Genomic DNA, 22,739 nt, shown 5'->3' with positions numbered 1-22,739 from the left:
TGTCGCTCATGGACGTCAGAAATGCCAGGGGAAAAGCTGCCTACTGTAGCATATTCAAACAGGAACTGAATTTATCTTAAGACTGCCAATCCGTTTTCTAAGTGTTTCATCTATGGATCCTTTATTTATTTTTATTGCTTGGGTGGACGAGCTTACAGCCCACCTGATGTTAAGTGCTTACTGGAGCCCATAGACAGCTACAACGTAAATGCGCCACCCACCTTGAGACATAAGTTCCAAGGTCTCAGTATAGTTACAACGGCTGCCCCACCCTTCAAACCGAAACGCATTACTGCTGCACGGCAGAAATAGGCAGGGCGGTGGTACCTACCCATGCGGACTCACAAGAGGTCCTACCACCAGTAATAAGCCAGTAATGAAAAAATAAGTTTCTGGAACTTTTAAGTTAAGTAATTATTGTAATATGAATTTCATAGTCGTAAAGGGCCAATTTGAGATTTACTTTAGTGACAAGAAAACATCTTTCATCTAAAATGAAAGAATTGAACACAATTCTTTTAGTAATGTTGACTAAAATTTTGTGATTGAAGTTTGAAGTATTTTTAATTTTTGAAATAGGAAATATATCCCGAAAATTTCGCGAAATAAGTCGTACCACTGATGACAACAGAAATGGAATGTAAATTAAAACTCACAGTAAAAACTTTAAATCGACAATTTATTGTTATTATTTACAGATAAAGAACAACATTCTAGTATTTCACGACAATAAAATGGCGCGCCCCTCGCTAGAATATAAAACTCTTATATTTCTAACTACATAATATGTACATGACTACAGCTTGTAAAAATATATTGAGAAACCTATGAGTTATTTACATTTAACAATATTTAGGTAACAACTTCGAAATGACTCATGGTATTTAAATATCATTAGTAAATATGGCGATAACTTCATAGGCATAAAATTAAGTTTAAAACATTATGCACTAACAAAAAGTCGCCAACACTTAAAAACTGTAAAATTAATTGAATTCATAAGAATTAACAAAAAAATGTTAATACACGAACAAGTATTTTGCGGCCATTGAAAATAGAATACTACGTATTTTTTGCCATTTTTTAATATACATTATTATATTACAATCGACTTGGCGTAAGAATACGGTTATAAAATTTAATATGTACAGGTATAACACTAAATTGTTTCCTTACTTGTTCTCCTACAATCCATTATGTAGGCAGTCTTACTTGAAACAAAACATAATTGAAATAAGATTACTTATAATATTTAAGGTCACCAAAGAGCAAACTGTCAACAATTTATTATATTAGTGGTAAATGGTAAAATTAAAAGAATTACATTTGACAAGTTGTAATGTGGGGACGAAATATTTCTCAGTCAGGCATTTCATGAATTTATCCTAGGTCATCTACCTTGAGGTCACTGAGGGGAAAGCATTTACTGAAAGCTAAAGGCCAAACTTTCATTTTTTAATAAAGTGGGTCATGACGTAGGAGACTCGATAGGAATTGTACCGTTATTAAATTGAACCAGGAATATTTTTACTATTCAAAAAAATATTTCATTTTTCTTTATCATTGAGAATATTGTGATTTTTATTTCCGGCATGATTTTAGTCATTTAGTTAAATATTTTTCAGTACTTTTTATAAGTTTATAATGAATCACGAATACTTTTTATACACACGTCATAATAATTACAACCATCATTGCCTAATAATATTACTATAGTAAACTTCACATTAAATTATTAAAATTCTGGTGAAGTTTACCATAGTTTGTGTTATAGGTTTGTTTCACAGTCAGACAAGTTGGCTTTTTTATTGATATTGAAAGTTAAAAGTATCAATAGCCAGATCCACACCGAACGATCCAAAGCGCTCCGATCGCGGACGATCCATTTGTCGGTTTTTTGGTCACGCACAAAGTGGCCTCAGTCGCTTGACGCGCGCGGTCTGGACGACTTAGAATCGCGTGATCCGCCGTTATGAACGATTCGCAATGTATCCGTTTAATTTCCCTATATAGGGAGAATAAATGTTTCGATTTGCAGTCATTCGTGCAAAATTAGCTTCAGCTCCATCATCAATTAACTCTTTGTAAAGACGAGTCCCATATTCCAACCGGTTTTTAAAAATTATTTTAACACAATAGTGTGTTTTTCGTTTTCGTAATTTTTGCCGTAAATATACAAGTAAAATGTAGCTTGCTGCTGCTACAGCTATTCGTCGCCGTCGTTGCACGTGTGACTCCATAGCCAGACAAAATTCAACTGATTCAGTATGGGTCGGCAGGAGCGCGTTAGAGCAGCCCGTCAGGATCGCAAAAGATTGCTGTTGGATCGACCTAGAATGATCCACGCTCCACGCATCACGATCTTGGATCGTGGATCGCCGATCCATTTTGGATCGTCCGGTGTGGATCCGTCTAATAAGCAGCAAGTATAAGAGTGGACAGTCAAGGTTATCCAGACTAAGATGTCTTTAGGCTCAAAAACTTTGATATTAACTCACGTGAGCAACATTAAGACTTGTGATGTAGAACTCGGGGATGACACGAAAGACCCTTAAGGGTATAAGTGTGAGACTTACATGAGACTATCCCAGCATGAAATAAGGGAGTGACTCACTGGAACATAATCATTTTAGAATATGTCCAAACGATATTTTAGACAAACTGGGTCTCAAGCACCTTAAGAGTCGAGTAGTCATATTACTAACTAAATGATCAGCAAGAACCGGAAATCAGACCAAATAGCGTTCCATTGAGGATTTGTTGTATTCAATATTGAACAGGCTTACATTTAAGGACATACAATATCGTGATACCGTCGCACCGTCAAAACTAATCACAACCCCAATTTAAAGCATGATTTGTGCTCAGTCACGTTTACACTAAAATTGGATTAAATTGATTTTGAAATTGGATTATAATTATATCGCAAAAGGCATAATTTTTGTTAAACGATTTCATGAAACCATGATAAAGGGATTTTATCTCATCAAAGCACTGCATTTACTAATTTGAATTTTTGTCAGAAAAGGTATATTATATGACTTTTAAATTGTAAATTATTTTTTGGTCGTTTTCAATTACATTCAAAGTCAGTTTAGATTCGATTTAAAAATGTTATCATGATATTTATAATTTAAAAAATTCATACCGACTAAGGATATGTGTGTTTGCTTAAAGGACGGCAAAACCATGAACCCAACAGAATAAGGTGAAAAGGAACCAAAATTCCTAATTTTTTCATTTAAATTTATACAGGATAATTTAGAAGCATATTATATGAAAATGAGGCGGCAGACAATGCAATTTGGAAGATTGTTACAAATAATATTTGACTATTTTTTGTAGCAGTGCAGTTAGATGCGCATATTCAACTCATGACGTGCCACATGTACCGCCTCCAAAGTATCGCGAGTGTGCCTGCCAATTAGCTACCTTCATACCCTATTCTGGGTTGTTTAACAGAGATTATCAGAGCGATTAATAAATATTATTATTTCAATCAATCAATATTGTTTTCGTTCATGTTAGATTTGTGGTTTATTTCAATGTTGGCTTCTTTACGCCCTGTATAGTATCGACATAGTGTATCGTTATGGTAGCATTCCGATGTTGGCGACCGCGACCGGGTCGCGCGACTTACTGCTTATTATGAATTTATATGGAACCCTAAACGACACAAGCGACCCGGTCGCGCGACCTGTGGGCGTGGCTAGCAAGCGACCGTGGTCGCGCGACGCTACTGCTACTGGAGCAGTGCCGCCGCGCGACCCGCCACGTTGTACGTCAAAACGGCATCATTTTCCACACATGATGACGAATTATTAATAGATGTAGTGTCTTAAAACCACCTACATACGATTCGACACTCCGCTCATATCGAGATAATGTTATTCGAGACAATATTTGTGAAGAAATTGGCAAAACTCTTGTTTCCGAAAGCAAGGCAAACAACAATGTGTGTATCATCTAGCTCTTTTCCTAGTTGCGGACAAATAGTCCGACATAATTGTACTGAGCACTAGAACACAGCTGTATGCAATAAAAACTGCGGACAGACTGGCCGTCGGCCGCGGTCGTTGACATCGGAATGCCACTGGTCGTCAGGCGACATCCGACCAGGGTCGCGGTCGCCTGTCGCCCTGGTCGCCAACATCGGAATACTACCTTAAAATGAACCATCAATCAAGAGCTAAAGCCTCTCACCGGAGCTAATGTTTATGTTGATTATTGGGTAGTTGTTGATATTATATGACATTGGGTGCACAAAATTTAACAATCGTGTCCGGAATCACCTATCTTCGGTTTTTGCTCTTGAAGTTACGAAAACGTTCGATAAAGTCGACAAAAAATATTCTTTAACAAAATATAATTGCGAAGGTTTTTAGTAAATGAGTTAAACCAATACTAGAATCTGGAGTACCTACACGTTATGCTGTCAAGTTTAAAAATTTAATACAGAATAGTTTTTATTGTATTTTGACAATGTATCATGAACATCCGATTTTTTTTCAAGTTCCTGAATATCAAACTGGTCTATCTGTATTTATGTTAAGATTATGAAGAAAATTGTGTAAAATATAAAAGTAGGTACACATAATGGTGTGTGTGCATTAGACACTTCTTTGGAGAGACTTATAATCCACATACAACTAATTTATGAAAGAGCAAAGAAATGTATTAGTTGAAAATGATTTCTCTTGATTAAACGATTAAGAACATCCTATATAATATTATTTTGGTAGGCCCTTCGTTAACATTGATAACAACACTGTCAAATTATATGCACCAACATAAGTTCACATTAAATAATTAAATCTAACTTAAAGGTTAATTCAAACATAAAATAAAAGCGTGCTTATTTATAGCCTCGAAAAATATTGCTGAACTTAAACTGTATCTTAATAACTAAACAAAAGTCCTTTAAAAAAATCAAATGACTTACATAAACTCATACTATGAATAAATTAAATATATTAAGTCCATTATATTCCCTTTAGCACAGATTTTTCTTCCACTAAAGTTTATTTTTTATCATAGATTTTCAACCATCACTTCAGACATCAAAATATAGAATTTATTTTATAAAACACTGATTGAATACTTTGTACGTACGTCACTTCACAACACCTTTTATTTTGTTTTTACTTTTATTGTCACAATGAGATTGTATTGAATTTGAATAGCATAGCATAGCTTTCAAACAATGTTGTCTCAATCAAAATGATAAGAAAAATACTCTACATTTCACTATTTTTGTGTCCAAAAACAAATTAGTTAATAAACATAATCACGCACTTTTCTTTTTGTATTCTTTCAATAACTACAGAAACGCTGTTAAAGCACTAACTGGTAACCAATTATTGACACATATTGTCTCTCTCAACAACTTGTCTCTCTTGTAACTTGCAATAAATTTTCAATGCATTAATATCATTAACTCGAGAATCATTGTCTTATGATACGTCCACAGTATTGCTCAACATTTTAATATTGGTAAAATAGAAAATTGATGAAAAATAGTTATTTCAACGTAAAAGACAATCACATACAATATACCACTGATCACGGGGAGCACAGTTCATTGGGCCACATTGACACATTACATAGTCATGATTACACACGTGTTCGGTCACGAAGGTAAAGCCGAACATATCTGACGAAGTTGCAAGAGCACTGCGTACAGTTTGACTGCAGGCCCTAGTCGAAGTTTAAGACAGGCGACAAGTTCTTCCCTTGAGGCCATCACAAGCTCAGCACCACCCATCTGAGCAGCTGCAGTGGCGGCACCTGCAGTGTTTCCTGCCACTCGCGCCACTAAAGCCGAAACTTCTTCCTAATAAAATGAAAGACTATAATTATTGTAATATATAGTGAAAACTTCAAGAGTCTCAAATTGACAATGTAATCACAGTTCGTATGGTAGATTAGACAATGTTATCACAGAGCTTTGAAGATGACTGAACATTTCATAGCTCACACCTACAACGGTTGGCATTTTGGGTGGTTTTTTTTTATTGTTTAATTAAAGACTGAATAACATATTAGTTAGATTACGAAAAAGATGGAGTCATCAAGTGTCCAAGCACCTGGACCCGAGACTGAGCGACGCACTTCCACTGTACCACTGACCGACATAAGTGGCTACAAATCACAAAAAAGGGTCACAGGTCGATGCTCAGCAATGAGCAATCGATTGAAGGAGAAGGAGATTACTGATAACTAAGTATTTTAGTATTAAAGGCGCAGTGGTATATAAATGAACAAAGGCTTATTTCTCAATCCTCACTAAAAACTTAAAGTAGTAGAGAACTTTATTAATCGCTTCCTATTATAATTTAAATGTATTATTTAATTTAATTTTTGTGTACGCCTATACGTGGTTTACTATTTATGAAATATATAATTTGTAACAATTTTTTCTCCTTGAAATAAATAATAATTTAAAATATAACATTGTAACAAAATGTAATTGCTGAGATAGGAGTAGGTATGGTAGTGTCGTACCTGCGTCCAGAGCGCAGGGTCGGCTGGTAGAGCCAGCTGCGTGAGATGCGCGTTGATCCGTACAGCATGTGCGGGCGTGAGTGCGGGTGTGAGTGCGGGCGCGGGAGAGCGGCACGTGGACTCGCTGTCCTGGTTCGTGCCGCGCCATCGCTTGCAACCGCTACTCGCGATCGAGTCCTCATCAGACATCTGAAATTTAAATATTATCAGCATTAACAAAAGCTGCTAGTACATTTTGTAAAACAATAATTATAATAATTATAATAATAATAATACAATAATACAATTTAGAGAGATTTAGAATCTGGGATTCTAAAGTATTGTAATAAATTCGTGGCTAGTTCAGATTCATTTTGAAAATTGAGTATAGCTCAGTATTTTTTATTTTTACGCGCCATAGGCATAATAACTACAACTTTTATAGTTTTATTTCATGTTAATTAATTTATGTTATTATTGCAGATGTTTCAATTACTTTAAAATCGTCCAGGACATCACACAATACTATACTGTAAAACTAGTTAACATTATTGACTATTTTTTTTGTATCATGTTATCAAAAAACATTTAGTCAATTTACTGGTAAAAGTGATTTGTTGTTTGTATCTAGAATTTGGTTTGCTGACGTAATAGAGAAAGTGTTTTTTTAAATCCTATTATCATTTCAGCAAGATCAATGCCAACAACTTTTAACAACCTATACGTATCTGTTGGGTTTTAGATGGATTCTTTGTTATTTTTAACATTTTCGCATTATATTTGTAACTACTCAGATCCAAAATTCTTCAGATTTACTATGATCTGTGCAAATATTTTGCTCTTCGTTGTATGAACATAACGGTAAGTTCATACTAATACTGTCAAATAGAAGTTCTTAATATTAATGTTAGTTAATGTGCAAGTTGTTGTTGTTGTTTGGGTTGAGTTGTGTTGGAGTTGATTGTTACTCAATCACGCAAAAAATTACTGAACGGATTTGGATACTATTTCTCCTCACAAGAATAGTTTTTAATCTGGAATAATATAAGTTAGGATACATTTTGTCATAGTAAATTGTAAAACATGATGCAAAAAAGGGCGGGTATATTTACTATAATAAATACGACAGCATGTTTGCTGGTTCGTGATTCTACTGTAAATGGAGTACTAGTTTATGGACCAGGGTTAAAAAAGCGACTCTAAAGCCTTGTTCGGACTAGGCGAGTATTTTAGTCGAGTACCGAGTAATTTAGTGGCTAAACTACTTGCTACTGCACATAAATCGTTCGGATTACGGTCCAGTAGAGTACACAAATGAGTGGTGTTTTGCAAGATGAACAGGCTGCAACGCAATAGAGTGAATAAACTGATTAAGCTAATGGCTAACGTAATGGCTATTTTAGAAGAGGTGGATGAGGAAATTTCTGTGATTAAGAAAAATAAGTTATGGGTACGAAAATGGATCGATAGAAGAGGTAAACTAGGAGCTACTAGTCTTCTGAAGGAATTAGCATAGGAAGAGATCCCAAAGAATATTTCGATAGTTTGAGAATGTCTGAAAGTTATGTGAATTTTCTGTCGAAAATACACTCTCAAATTCAGCGCAAAGATACCCATTTGAGAAGTGCCACTAATGAACTCGACTAATCGACAGGTTCGGACTTGTTTAGTCAGTGAGCCAGTGAGCAAAGACGCGTGGTGGGAGGCGCTACTCGCCCGATAAAAATAGAACAAAATGGATTGACTTCATTAAATTATTTACTAACCTACTCGACTAAATTTTTGCTGTTCAGACACATTTAGCTACTAGATTACTCGGTACTCGACTAAAACACTCGCCTAGTCCGAACAAGGCTTTAGAGCTAGTAAACTGTAACAAGTTCGAACTTAAGGAAGGTGACATCACAGTGCGTATTTTGTAAATAATAAAGTACACTTACCGGATCATTCTTCACAACTTCTTCAACCCGCTTGTGTTTTGGCGGTCTTCCGCGTGGCCTGAGACAATACAAAAAACACATAAAACATATTCAAAGAATTTATAATTTTCTACTCTAGTTTCTAGAGTTTTTTGTTGTTATATTGTGTAAGTTTAAATACATACCTATCTTTGGGCGCGTTGTTGTTTAGACTGCTAGCAGGTCTCGACTTTAATGGTTTCCCTAGAACCCTGTAAGCAGTGGTATACAATGAATCAGTGACATGTTGTTTAACGGCATCAGGCATATTCAAGGCAAGGGACATAAGGTTGCAGTCTGCTTCGCATTGTTTATAGATGTGTCTACCATTCGCACGAAGATGTTCGTAACGAGACGTACCTCCTCTCCCTGGGCAGCACGAGGTCGGGTGTGCGCGGGGTGCGGGGCGCGTGCAGGGCGGCGGGGCGCGCGTAGGGACAGGCGTGCGCCGACACGTGCTGCTTGTGGGCGCCGCCGTGCGCCGAGCCCAGCCCGCGGCACCCGCCGACGCCGCACGGACCTCTCATACTTAGTTCTTCCGGACCTTAAATGCATAACGGACATTTAATTTTTAGTGAACATTTTAGTAACCTGTCACCATGGAAAGTATAAAGTGTTTGAAACCTGGGAACGACAATTTCAATTTCGTCACCAGAATTTAGCAGTTAAATTACTGATACAACATATTTTATTATTTTTCATAATTTCATTATAATTTTGAATATAATTTGAACTTACTGAGTGGTGGCTCGAGTGGGTGTCCGGTCTTAAGGCACCATCCTACCGGGTGCAAATCGGGTGAATCGTCATCTAACCAATAAGACAAGTCATCGGGCCAACCATCGAATGATACTCGAACTTGGTGACGTTTCACTGCCGTTATCGTGGCGACACGGATCAGGAATGGCACCTGAGAAAAACCAAAAAATTTAATTGATAAATAAACTTAGAAACCAGCAACCATTTCCCAATTATTTTCTTTAAGTTAAACTGAATGGTCATTGGATGATTGATAGAACAATCAAGAAACGATGATAAGTTGGCAATTTTTAATGTGAACTAAAGCACACATGAGATGTTTCATTTGCTTTTATGTTCATAATTTGAAATGAAACTGCAAGTACATATAGTTAAAAAATAAAGTACTATAAAAACTGACAACTGTTAATAAATACAATTTTTATCTCAATGAGACGTAATTTACAGACCCTGACCAAAAAATTACAATTCAGTTCTACTTTACACATTAATTTATTTATTTTACGAAGTAATAGAGATAATATATTTGGTGCTGTGCAATACTTACTTTCCATAATGGGGAGTTAAGGTTTTTTTGATAATAATATGCAAATCAACTTGTAACTAGTGCTATTTTACTTATCCAATCCAGTTATAAATATAGTTATATATTTATAGAATTATCTTTATTACCCTTTTATCAACTACTTCTAGTTTCATGCCCGGTTCAAATCCTTGAGGTAAACGGTGTTTAAAGGCTCGAGGTGGGGCTTCAGAGGAACCAGTTTCTGCCAGGTAGCTCTCCCATGAAAATGTGTCAGGATCTTTGTAAACTGTAAACAATAAAGGATTAAGTTGTGAAACTACGCAATAGCTTAGCGTACTGGCCCCTCTTAATACTTAATACAGAAATCAACTGTCAACATTTAGACAGCAATAAACATTGACATCCCTAACTTTAAAGTAAGGTAAATTCCTGCTGATATATAAATTAGATTTTGTGTAAAGCACACAGAGTTGTTAATCACATGATAAAGAATATATCCAATAAAATTATTATGTTAAAGCTTGGAAAGCATAATGTATCCGCTGTTTTTTTTGTTGTTGTAAAAATACTCATTCACATGAAATATAAAATAATTTAAAACACATATTATAATTATTTTAAAACATATAGTTTTTTCAAGATAGTTTTACACACATAATCGATATTAACATGTGAAATTTTATATATTAAGGTATTATGTTTCAAAAATTAAATTTAAAACTTGTTTAAAATATAATAGCTTTTATGGTAGGCAGCGACTTGGATCTGCCCCAGGCATTGCTGAAGTCCATGGGCGACGGTAACCACTCACCATCAGGTGGGCCGTATACTCGTCTGCCTACAACAGCAATAAAAAAAAGATGGTGTCATTCCATGTTTTTTTCTAAAAACAATGTCTAATGCTTCAAATATTTTAGATAAGCAAGAAACAAGAAGCAGAAATAATAAATAATACCCAACAATGCGTTTACTTATATTTTAGTATATATCGAAAGGAAATAATAAAACTTGTTTTTTTTTATAATACAAATGGTAGGGCATGGAGCCTAAAACGCCACTGGACAGACCCTGCCATGTTAAGTTTCAGAGCAATCATGTATTGGACTATGAGATTGTAAACAGTTTGACACCAGATAGAATGAAATTAAAACAGTTTAGTTGTCAATAAAAATTAAGGAGAGTAATGATACAGTCAATGCATAATTAATTACTGTGGTTACAGTCCACTCACATTATTTTTACGTGTCAGTATTCGTGTGAAAACTCAATTTGAAATTTACGTGGCACGAGTAAGGTTTATTTTTCTTTACCTGTTTTCAGTAAGAAGTGAACCGCACCGCTACGACGCTATCGTCCGACTAATGAGCGTAATGTAATGTCACAACGCTATGTATTCATTTTAATATAGTATAAACGTAAATACAGATAAATACGAGGTGTCGTTATCCTGTTAATTTAGTGGTTTGTTTGTTTTGTGCAATAACATATTTAGGAATAATTCTGTGTTACAATAATGGACGTATACACGAATATCGGGTATGATCGAATATCGATTAGTAGTTTAAATGAAAATATTGTATAATTTATTTTCAACCTCGACGGCAACGGTTTCCAAGTTTTAATTGGCGCTGGGTATGCATGGAGAGGTAGTCTTCGAGTCAAATACGGCATAATAATATGGATGAGCGGACAAACAGTAATGGCCGTTATAAAAAGGAAATAAAATCTGAGACGTTCCTATTGAATTTTTACTCCTATATAGGTTTTCAGAAGATGCCTCCAGAAGTAGATCTAAGCTTATAAAAATGTGTGTATCTTTGATATCTCAAGCTATGACACTGCTTTCAGATTGCGCCATCAATGGGCTCCGGTTATCATTTAACATCAGAAAGTAATAACTCTAGTAAAATAGGATATGAACACTAGGTGTATAATAAATAATAAAATACTCTAAATAATTCACTATTATAAATAAAAATTGGAAATTATAATTTTGTAATATAATAATGCAGAGCTGCGTTATCTATTGACAATCATGTATGATTGTTACGAAATAAGTATTGCAGTAAGATAATTTGTATTTAGAATTTGTTTTTTATATCTTAATTTTATGTGCATATTATGTCGATATTCCGCGCCTTCAACATGAAGGAGAATGAATTTCCACCGCGGAGACCGGATAAAAGACCGCATAACAGTCTGCCTTCGTCAGGAAAAGTAAAGTTTGTAGGAAAGATTCCAATTCAATATGCAATTTCGAAAAGGGCACATGTCGCATATTTTGTCAAATAAGTTTTTTCATATAAATGTACTTTTGAGGCTTACCTACACCCATTTTATAATAATTCCAGTAATTTTCAATTGCTAACTAACACTAAAATATATCTCAAAAGTTAATATTTTAAATTTTACACTGCTTTAGAAAATAATCAGTTTTTTTCATTTCCTGAATATTTTACATTTTTAGAGATGTGCCCTTTTCGAAATTGCATATTCAATTAAGACGTTGTTTTTTCTATCGCCACTACTTTGATGTAGTTTGACTGGCTTGATGTAGGGTGACCGAGAGATGGGAGCAGTGTCTTACGTGAGGTCAAACTTTGTATAGCTTGACTTTATGATGATGACATAAGATGTGAAGCGCGGTTTCGCCCCATAGAAGATTCGTAAAATTTTAGAAGATTTCGCTTTACTTGTCAAATGATTTCAATACTGATCCACTTGCAACATTAACCCCAGAAATTGAAAACTTACTAAGCTAAACTTGCAAGAAATCTTAGAATTTAGACAACACGTCAGTTGGGGGTGGTCCGTAACGAAATTCAATCCACTCCGAATGCGGAGTGCTTAGCTCCGTATAGGTTTATTGCGTTACTAAATATGCCTTCGCGACATTAACGTCGCTTGGTTTTTGTAACATTCGATAAACTGAACTGTCGATGAAAAATAATAACATGACGAAAGCAGCAAATCAGTAGTTCGTACAAAGCTCTCTGGTCAAGATGGGCGGACGAGCTCACAGCCCACCTGGTGTTGTGGTTACTGGAGCCCATAGACATCTAAGACATCTACAACGTTAATGCGCCACTTACCTTGAGATATAAGTTCAAAGAGATATAAGTATAGTTACAACGGCTACCCCACTCTTCAAACTGAAACGCATTACTGTTTCACGACAGAAATAGGCAGGGTGGTGGTACCTACCCGTGCGGACTCACAAGAGGTCCTACCACCAGTAATTACACAAATTTTAATTGGCGGGTTTCATTTTTATTACACGATGTTATTCCTTCACAGTGGAAGTTAAACTTGAACATTTGTTAAGTAAGTATTTCATTTGAAAAATTGGTACCCGCCTGCGGGATTCGAACACCGATGCATCGAATGCATCGGACGTCTTATCCTTTAGGCCACGACGACTTCAAGCTTATGTTGGAATTTTAATCAAATGAGCACATAATTAAAAATAAAATTATCTTTTAACAAATGTGACATGTGTAACATGTGAAAACCTAAGGACCACTATCAATATCTACCACTCATTCAGAAATGAATATCGTAACATGATTTAAGTACATCAGCATTTAGGGCTATTGAAATACAAAATTACTTTAATTTGTTACAAATTAGCTACATATTTAAAGTAGCATTTTATTTATTATGATGTAACTTTTTAGAGAATACCCTATATTACTAATAGCAGGTTGCCTAACAAAATAGTATGTCACTGGCTACTCACAATTAGGTGGCGTAAGGGACACTCCATTCAGCTCAGCCCAGCCCACGGGGTGTATGTATGGGGAGTTTGGCTCCACCCAGTAGTCGTACATCTCATCCCAGCTGTCAAAGTTGACAAGTATCCGATGGTCCAAGGTGTCAGCAACTGTTGCAACGCAGACTAGATCATTCTTCCTGTCTTCGGCTTCCAACTTCATGCCGATACGGAAGCAGTTTGGTTTGAAGATCTGTTTGATAGCATCAAGGTTTTTTGGATTAGTTATTATACTGTTGAAAGTTCGTATTATAAGCCTGCTGAGATAAGCTCCAACAAAGCAGCGTGACTAGTTTAAAGGATGGGACAGTATTAGTAAATATATAGTCTCACTTAGGTGTCAGCATTCACATCATTTCTATATGCATTAGTAGCTGGTTAATACAAGGTGGGTTCTCTTCCACTCTAAGAAATAAATAAAAAAACAAATGGGACACTAGTAGGACTGTACAATGATACATCTAACTGTGTGACTGTATAACTGTACCCATTTGAAGGTGCTTATAACATAATAGTCCAAGCAGATCTACAAGTTTCTTAGGAGCAGCTAAAACTGATCAGAAAGTATATGACAAACAATAACGCCCTTTAGTAGTTTACAGATAACAGTAACTGAAAAGGTACTGAACAGAGAACAGACCTTGACTAGAGTAGGATTTAGACCTGCTTAGTTCTCGATTCGTACAGCACATTTGAATAAATCTTTTTTGCCACAAAATATGACTTTGTTACCAGAGTTGTGTCCCTGACAATGCTGAGGACTAAAAGCGACGGTAACCACTTACCATCAGCAGCTCAGGGCTGAAGTTAGTATCCATAAGTTTCAGTAAAGACAAACTAAACATAACTCTATTTTAACATTATATAAAAAAAGAATATTTACAGAGTTGGTGACATGCTGGAAAAGCTGCCTTGGTGCTGCAACAGCTCGTATCTGCTTCAAGTAGAGTGGCCACGAGAACGCAGTGGACGTGTAGGTGGCAGGCGGCTTCAAAGGACGTCCGTTCTTGTCGCACCAGCCCGGCGGGAATATGTTTATAGAATCGGCATTCACCCAGAAATCGTAAACATCAGGATATTCGTCAAAATGTAATCTCATTCTGTAGCCTTGAACCTCCGCCACAGACACCACACAGAACGACGACGGGTGCTGAGGATCTATAGCTTCCATTCTCATGCCTACTCTGAAACCGTTCTTGTTTAATGGGAACGGATTTTTGAATAATTTCACGGGTGCGGCCTTTGCCTTACACACTTCTAAGTATCGCATCCATGAGAACCCATTCTTTCCACACATCCAAGGGTACTTTTCGTTTTCGACAGCCTCGTCCGACATCTTGAGCAGAGATGATTCCGACAGGTTCGTAGATGGCATAGAATCGTAATGTTTCAACGGCACTTTGTCGTCTTTACCGTCAGCTGGAATATCCGAATCAGACAACTGTTTCTTCATAAGTAACTTTTTTATTTTATTTCGTTTGCGGAGCAGTTCAGTTCGCTCACGATCCCTTTTCTTTTGCAGTACCTTTTGGACTTCATTCTGGCAAGTAACACTACAGAAGTTCGGAGTAATAAAATCTGCCGCCATTCCGTGACAACCACAGCCATCACAGCAGAACATGTCCTCAGGAGAATTAGGTTTCTTATCCTGTTGCCTTTTCATTGGCGATTGATATTTAGAACAAGTACCATTACTTTCCTCATGGTTCAAAACACTTATTAAATCAATGATGCCGAATTCGTTGGCGCGAAATTGTAAGTTGCTGCCTTGTAGGGTAGCTATGCCGTTATTCCAAATTAGTCCAGGTGGATCCTCTTCTAACATCTCATTCTCTTGTTTAATTCTCGGAGGATCAACATATTCCTCAAGCTTTTCATAGTATCCTTCGGAATTCCTTTTCAGGGTCTCAATTTTTACTTTGTATTCATCACTATCTGAATCTCCCATATTCTTGGTGTCCAGATCTTTTTCTAGTTTCTCATCACAGAACAATGAAGGTACACGGTGATCATCATTATTTTCTGTTTCATCCTCAGATTTCGTAATTGGTTTTTGTAAGGACAAATTTAAAAGCACATTTTTACTAGACATGTTGTCAGTGCAAAGTGATATACGTCTCTTCAGATTGGCGTTGGAGGTTTTTCGATCGCTATTATCAGAATTCGAACGTCTCAAAATAGCAGGAGCTGCAACAGTTACAGGAGCAAGATCATTCCTATCAATAATATTTCTGTTTAATAAGCTTTTTCCTTTTTCTGGTATGGCCAATGTGAAGGATTTTTCTCTGTGCGCTCCGTCTTCATCTGTTATTGAAACAGTATAAATATCGTCATTAAGGGATGCATTCGTCTCCGGTATAGACAGACAATATTCGCCTTGTTCGCCAGTAGGCTCCGCCCTAGATCCAGGAATGGATATCGCGAAAGGCTTTTCTCCCTTGGGACTTAGAGGTATGGCATTATCTTTGCCATTCATAGAACTAGACTTGCCTAAAGGCTGAAGTGGAGGCATTTCTGTGGCATCTATAGTATCGCGCATAACAGTGATGTTGCCTTGGGGATCATTCTGTATTTGCCCGTTAGCTATCTGGAGATTAATGATGGGTCCCTTAGAAGCCATAGTCGCAGGTAAAGTAACTGGTAAAATAAATTTTGTATTCGGAATTTTCGGCATCGGCGTCAAAAATAATTTTTGGTTTGAATTGTTGGCATTTGTCTGGTTATTCGATATTAAGATGGACTGATTTTCATTGACTGGTTTTTGGTTCGATTTTTTCACAGAACCCAAATAAGCGATGGCCTGTTTGCTAGGTATGTTTGGCGCTATGCTGACTGGTACGATCATTTTTTCATTTTTAGGTTTTTGTATAACAATAGGCTGACTGGCATTTACTGGAGCCAGTATTGAAGATTTATTCTGATTTGATGCTTTAGGGGCCAAGTTTGGCTTGTTATTTACGTTGGATATCAAATGTATGTTTGAATTGTTTGTTACCTGCAACATTAAATAAAATATAAATCAATCCGTTTTAAGTTGTAAAAACGGAGCTGTTATATATATAAAGAATGGCACGTGTCGTAATAAAATTCATATAGCGGTTTCTATCAATCAAGGTTTATTCAAATCTATTGAGAAATATCTAAAACTCCGCTTAAACAAAAAATAAAAACATTAATAATTCAAAGCCAAAGTAATAAACATTAATGTATTCATGGGTCCTTGATATGTATGGTAATAATTAAGTTTTTAATTTGCTGAAAATAGAATTGATAATTATTCCATCACATATATATAAGTCAATTAAATAAATACAGACGGAATATTCAATTTATGATAAAGTAAAGTATAACGAAGATTTGTTTTTTTGTAGATTTGCTGGTGGTAGAGTATATTATAAGTCCGCACAGGTGGTTACGACCACCCTGCCAATTCCTGGAGTAAAGCAGTCATGCATTCCAGTTTGAAGAATAGGATAAACGTTTTACTATATAATTGCATTTCAGACCCCATGGCCCAAGGTGGGATTGTGGTCACATTATGATGTCTATAGATCCCAGTAAGAGGTGAGCTGTGAGTTCATTCATCAACATAATAAAAAATGATCAAAGAAAAATTTTTAATTAAAAAAAATAATTATGATTACTTAATGCAAATCATCGCCTGAATATTTTTACTATGATATTGAGAAAATGGGGGTTAAATTTTTCTAGAATATTAATAAAATACATACTTCAATAAAAAATATGGGGCTTATGCAATAGATAGTCCGAGCGGGTGGGTACCACCACCCTGCCTATTTCTGCCGTGAAGCAGTAATGGGTTTCAGTTTGAAGGGTGAGGCAGCTGTTGTAACTATACTTGAGACCTTAGAACTTGTATCTCAAGGTGGGTGGCGCATTTACGTTGTGGATGTCTATGGGCTCCAGTAACCACTTAACACCAGGTGGGCTGTGAGCTCGTCCACCCATCTAAGCAATAAAAGTAAAACTTATAGGTTCATGTCTATCCTAAATATGGACATTTCCTAACATCCATAATTCTTTAATTTTGGACGATCTCTATGGATGGGGTCATGTTTTTCTATTTTATTCTAAAATTTCTATTTTCTATTATTACTTAAGCTAAACTCATTATTGTGATTTTGCATACACCTACTTATATATAGTGAAACCATGGTTAAACACATCACATACATACTATTTTACTTATTGAACTAATCTAAAATACAAATTTGAAGTTTAGAAATAAATGCTGTTATTTCAAATTCCCTATTCAATGTTTTTTTAGATATTTCTACTCTGAACTGTTTTTCTTTTTTCTTTCAAAAGACTGTCATTAATAATGTCGGTCCTTATTTTAATAATAGTTAGTGACGGTAGTATTGCTCCATAATATTAACAATTTGATTATATTAAATATGCAAAGTGACAATTAGCATTAAAGTACAATTAAAAATATTTGTTTTTTACTATTTGATTTTTTGTTTTATTTCAATTAACAATCCACCACCCTACCAAACTTTGCCATTTGCCAAAGCAGTCATAGATTCCAGAATAAGACTGCCTTCATTCAGTACATGTGAGACTTAAACATCATGTTGTAGGGTGGTTGATGATGATTACTATCACATTGTGGTGTTTGTGGTCTCCAATAAAAAATTAACACAAGGCTAGTCCATTCACGCACTTATGCAATAAAAGAAAGCTGATAAGAGATTTTGATGATCTCCCAAATTATTCTGATGAATTTTTGCTAGAGTTATTCCTCCATTCTGATCGTTTAGAAATGTTTTAGTTTGCATTAACAATTAATAAAAACGATAACAATATTCAGGATTGTATAAATGTGTGAAATATGACTAGCATATTCAAATATAATTTTAATAGGTTATTTACTTAATCTACTTACTGGTCTTCTTACAATGATTTGTGGTGGATTTCCACTGGTGCTCGCCTGACTTATCATGTCGGTACTAGTCACAGGCTTTAAGCCATTTGGTGTTTGAATGTACACAACATGTGGCATTGGCCTAGCAGAATTTCTAAGTTGTATTGAACTATTTGTAGTGTTGGGGATTTGGACTATACCAGGATTGGGTGCTATGTGCACTTGAGATCCTGTTGTGGTATTCATTTTCACTTGAACACCTGTTGAGTCTGGCATCTGAACTTGAGAAGAAGCGGTCACTGTTAGATCAGTACCTGAATCCATGTTTGACTGCCTTTGATTAGATCCCATATGGACGTGAATTATAGAACTTTGTATAGATTGATTGTTTTGCAACAAAGGCATAGAAGGTAATGTTGAGCCAGTCAGCTGAATGTTCTGACTTCCAGTTGGAAGCTGCAATGGAACATTGATTGTTTCACCAGCTGGAAGTTGAACGGGAACATTAGTTGTTCCAGAAACTTGTATTGGGAGACCAGTAGGTCCTATTTGCAAAGGAACTGTACTAGAAGTTGTAGACAACTGCACAGGAACATTGATATTTGATGTAGAGCCAGGAATCTGCACTGGTACGTGAACAGTGGATAACTGCAGAGGATAAGGAGAGTTATTTGTGTGAATTTTAACTGGAGCCAAAGAATGTGTGACTAAATTGTGTGTTAAAGGCATAGAGCTCTGCGGCGCTTGCATCGAGGACACGATCATACTGCTCGATATTGGTGCCTGAAATCAAACTTAAATATAAAAAATATACCATTACATATTATGCACTTTATTAAATATTGATAAACTAGTTTAAAACTCACACGTAATGCGTTTAGTAGCACATTATGCTGAGAATTATTCTGATTTATGCTCGGCTCGATCGACGTGTTCACCGAATTTAATAATCTTTTTTTCAAAATTTCCGTTTTCGGATCCTCAAACTTTTGAAGTGATTTGCACTGCTGTGCATCCATTTCTCGTTGCCGAGAACGATAACGAGGACATTACAGCCACTCGGTTACCTTTTACAATAAACTAATGATGACCTGTAATGCATTTAAAAATAAAATATCGCGAAGTGAAAAATCATCCAAGACGCACCAAGAGTGCGTAAGATGTCCTTGTGACGAAAAACTTTTTGGGAAAATCTACATTGTTGCTACGATTTAAAATAAATTTAATTTTCATTTCTATTTCTATATAATTTAATTAGTGAAAAATACATTTTTATTTTTGAGTCGCACTGGTATCAATTGTGCAGCTACTTTTACAGAGCTGCAACCTCCTATCAGAAACTGTACGAAAAACTCAAACCATAATTTATTACTTACATATCTTGCTGTCTACCCGAGCCCTTGTAATTCACAATTTCATTATAAGGACATCACAATAAAGCTGAGTTTTTAAAACCATTTAAGAAAATGTATTGCATTTAACACAGCAACGATATTTACCTGCCCAGCACAACTGGTAATAAATTTGACAACATTGCGAAAATGTACCATGAATTCGTTATGTTGGTATAAAATTTTATTACGACCAATCACAACAAGTTATTTTCGTGACGAAGCTTTCGCGCCCGATTATTCAGCTAAAAGTCAACTTGTAACTTTGTAAAATATTTATTTGTCATTTAGTAAACCTGAACAAGTCAAATTATGCCAAGTTTAAAGTACCAGACTCAAACTTGATTACGTACAATTTAGTAAATTCTACTTTTCTCAATGAAATCTCGATGAGATTGTTACTACATAATATATTTAGTTTATTAAACAAACAGCATGTATACAATTAATTAAAGCACATAGCATCTTGTCTGAATCACATATATATATATATCTTAAAAAACACAAATTCAAAGGTAATGCTTAAAAATTAATTGAATAGTATGGAACAAAATTTCAATAATTAGTGTTAATAAGTACTTACACACAACCTTCTTACAATTGTAAATTTAGTAATAACTATGTAATAATAAAACAAGGAAAACGGATTTATTGTATTGATATCAAAATTACATTTTTATAACCGGAAATAAAGTTTCGAGGATACGGATATATTTCCCGCTGATATCCGCTGCTTTCAATAAAAATTGGTACATCAACGAGTTTTAAACATAAATGAAAAAAGCAAATTTAACGAAGTTTTATAATTATAAAAGAACTGCAATGTAGCCAAAATACTCGAAGAAATCTAATTTTAAATTTCTCAAAAAAGAAATTAGTTCAAATTATGTAAAAAATCTGACTTTTGTTTCTTATAGGTATCATTCCAGAGAAAGTAAGCTACTTCGACAACATATTAAGCATAAAACATTTCATTATCATGACAAAAGAAGTTTTAGTACATATTGTACGCAGATCTTTGGAAATAGACCTCTTACATTGTTATAATTATTATAAAATCAAATTTAATTCCAATTCTATAGCGAAAAAATGAAACTGTGAATTTTGTCCAATAGTCTGCCTTCTTGATCTTTTTTGCCGTTAAGAGTGAATGTGGAGTCCTATCTAACAATAATATTTAATTCCCATCTTTGCTTAAGTGTATAATCTATGGATGGGAAACTTCGCATCATATTAGTATTATTATTAATCGAAAATATATTTACGTTAAGGAGAAAGAAATGCTAATAACAACATAAATAGATTTCAGTTACGATAAGTACAGTAGTTTAAAATAAGAACTTTAAATGACTTTAATTACCTAACTAAATTTAAATACGCAGAAATTGAATAATTTGAAAAGAGTAAGGTAAAAGATCTGACTTTGTTTAGAAATAAATGCTGTTATTTAATCAGAATTAATGTATCAGAATACATCGTGTGAAATTAAAATATTTAATAAAATATACAAAATTTTCAAACTAGCGCACAAGAGATGTTTTAATATTTGAATTAGGTTACTTTCGTCAATGCATAATAATTAATGATTTGCTCACAGTACATAGGTACCTTTGGCAATTACTATGTTCGATTGAATTATTATACTTACTTATGAAGTGATAACAGTCAAAAGAAGGCTTTATGTATTGTTGTATGAAATATTTCTAGTTTAATAAATTTCTAAATTGTGTATAATATATTTAGCAAATTTATCATTGGAGATTGGCTGCACATTGAACATGACATTTTAGTTAAACTAACCCCAAGGTATCAGCCGATAGATATTTTTTTATTGCTTACATGGGTGGACGAGCTCACAGCCCACCTGGTGTTAAAAGGTTACTGGAGCCCATAGATATCTACAACGTAAATGCCGCCACTCACCTTGAGATATGAGTTCTAAGGTCTCAGTATAGTTACAACGGCTGCCCCACCCTTCAAAGCGAAACACATTACTGCTTCTCGGCAGAAAAAGGCGGTGTGGCGGTACCTACCCGTCCGGACTCACAAGAGACCACCAATAATTACGCAAATTATAATTTTGCTACAATTATAATTTTATTACACGATGTTATTCCTTCACCGTGGAAATCAATCGTGAACATTTGCTAAGTACGCGTTTCATTAGAAAAATTGGTACCCGCCTATGATACGAACACCGTTCGCGTTGCATCGATAGATACGAATACAGCGGACGCCTTATCCTATAAGCCACGACGACTTCAGTCTTATGTAGTGTTACGTGTTACGTAGTTACGTGTGTTTGGACGATACCTTACAGCGTCATGTATCACATGTATGTATGTACATCGGGCATGGTTTACCAATGGAGCATTAGTTTAGTAATAGAGCTGCTCCATCAAAGCAAGCTTAACATACATACATAACAGACATACATTCTTGTTTAGACAAAAAAAAAGTCTAGTCCAGTTAAGTCTCAAAAGATTGTCAGCATTTTAACTGAAAATTATTAATTTCACTTCATTTCATCTTGTTTCATTCATCCAATCGCATGTCAGAATGAATTTCCGATAAATTAATTCCATTTCATTTCATTCCATTTGACTTATTTTCATACGGTAAAATATTTATTTAATAGACTTAATTAAAACTACTTTGAGGATTTACAGTTAGTTACGGTATTAGTATTCGACATGTCTAAAATAATATAATCACAATAAAACTCCAGAGTAAACCGTAAAATTCGTTAAACCATAAGAGTTGTTTCAATTAAAATGATATAAACGAATAATTCGCTAAAGGAAAACAATTCAGGAGATCTTAATTTTTTTAAGATTTTAAGGCCTGGTGACGAGTATTCAGGCCTTCAAAGCAAAATAGAAAGTAGGTAGGTACGGTATCCAAATTGTCGACAGGAATGTTAGGTCGGTGACGGTGTCAGCTGTCAAGTATAGATTATACC

General features: G+C 35.2%; 1 protein-coding gene across 4 annotated transcripts; it reads right to left on the bottom strand.

Moving 5' to 3' along the window:
• Window positions 1-658: 658 nt before the first annotated feature.
• Window positions 659-20,688, bottom strand: LOC101736218 (uncharacterized). Of its 4 annotated transcripts, none has more exons than XM_012697050.4 (12): window positions 20,361-20,688; window positions 19,253-19,477; window positions 18,408-19,169; window positions 14,382-16,493; window positions 13,466-13,691; window positions 9,873-10,012; window positions 9,180-9,351; window positions 8,802-8,985; window positions 8,588-8,653; window positions 8,424-8,481; window positions 6,505-6,693; window positions 659-5,833 (listed from the first exon to the last, which is right to left on the bottom strand). In XM_012697050.4, the coding sequence occupies exons 2-12, from the start codon at window positions 19,403-19,405 to the stop codon at window positions 5,630-5,632; spliced, it is 4,266 nt and encodes a 1,421-aa protein (XP_012552504.2). In that variant the 5' UTR covers window positions 19,406-19,477; window positions 20,361-20,688; the 3' UTR covers window positions 659-5,629. The 4 variants fall into 4 exon arrangements, with proteins under 4 accessions (XP_012552504.2, XP_062526750.1, XP_062526749.1 ...); XM_062670766.1 differs by lacking the exon at window positions 20,361-20,688 and adding an exon at window positions 19,763-20,340 and having other exon boundaries at window positions 18,420-19,169; XM_062670765.1 differs by lacking the exon at window positions 20,361-20,688 and adding an exon at window positions 19,886-20,340.
• Between the last annotated feature and the right edge of the window lie 2,051 nt (window positions 20,689-22,739).

This window comes from Bombyx mori, chromosome 10 (genome assembly GCF_030269925.1).
Source record: "Bombyx mori chromosome 10, ASM3026992v2".
Taxonomy (NCBI): domain Eukaryota; kingdom Metazoa; phylum Arthropoda; class Insecta; order Lepidoptera; family Bombycidae; genus Bombyx; species Bombyx mori.
This window is presented reverse-complemented; position numbering and strand designations above follow the sequence as displayed.

Excerpts from the sequence above, each read along its gene's own strand:
- LOC101736218 (XM_012697050.4), bottom strand. The coding sequence starts at position 19,405 with ATGGATGCACAGCAGTGCAAATCACTTCAAAAGTTTGAGGATCCGAAA. Across the intron at positions 13,692-14,381 it reads TCCAGCATGTCACCAACTCT|ATCTTCAAACCAAACTGCTT; the intron begins GTAAATATTCTT and ends GCTATCAAACAG. Across the intron at positions 9,352-9,872 it reads TAGAAGTAGTTGATAAAAGG|GTGCCATTCCTGATCCGTGT; the intron begins GTAATAAAGATA and ends GGTTTTTCTCAG.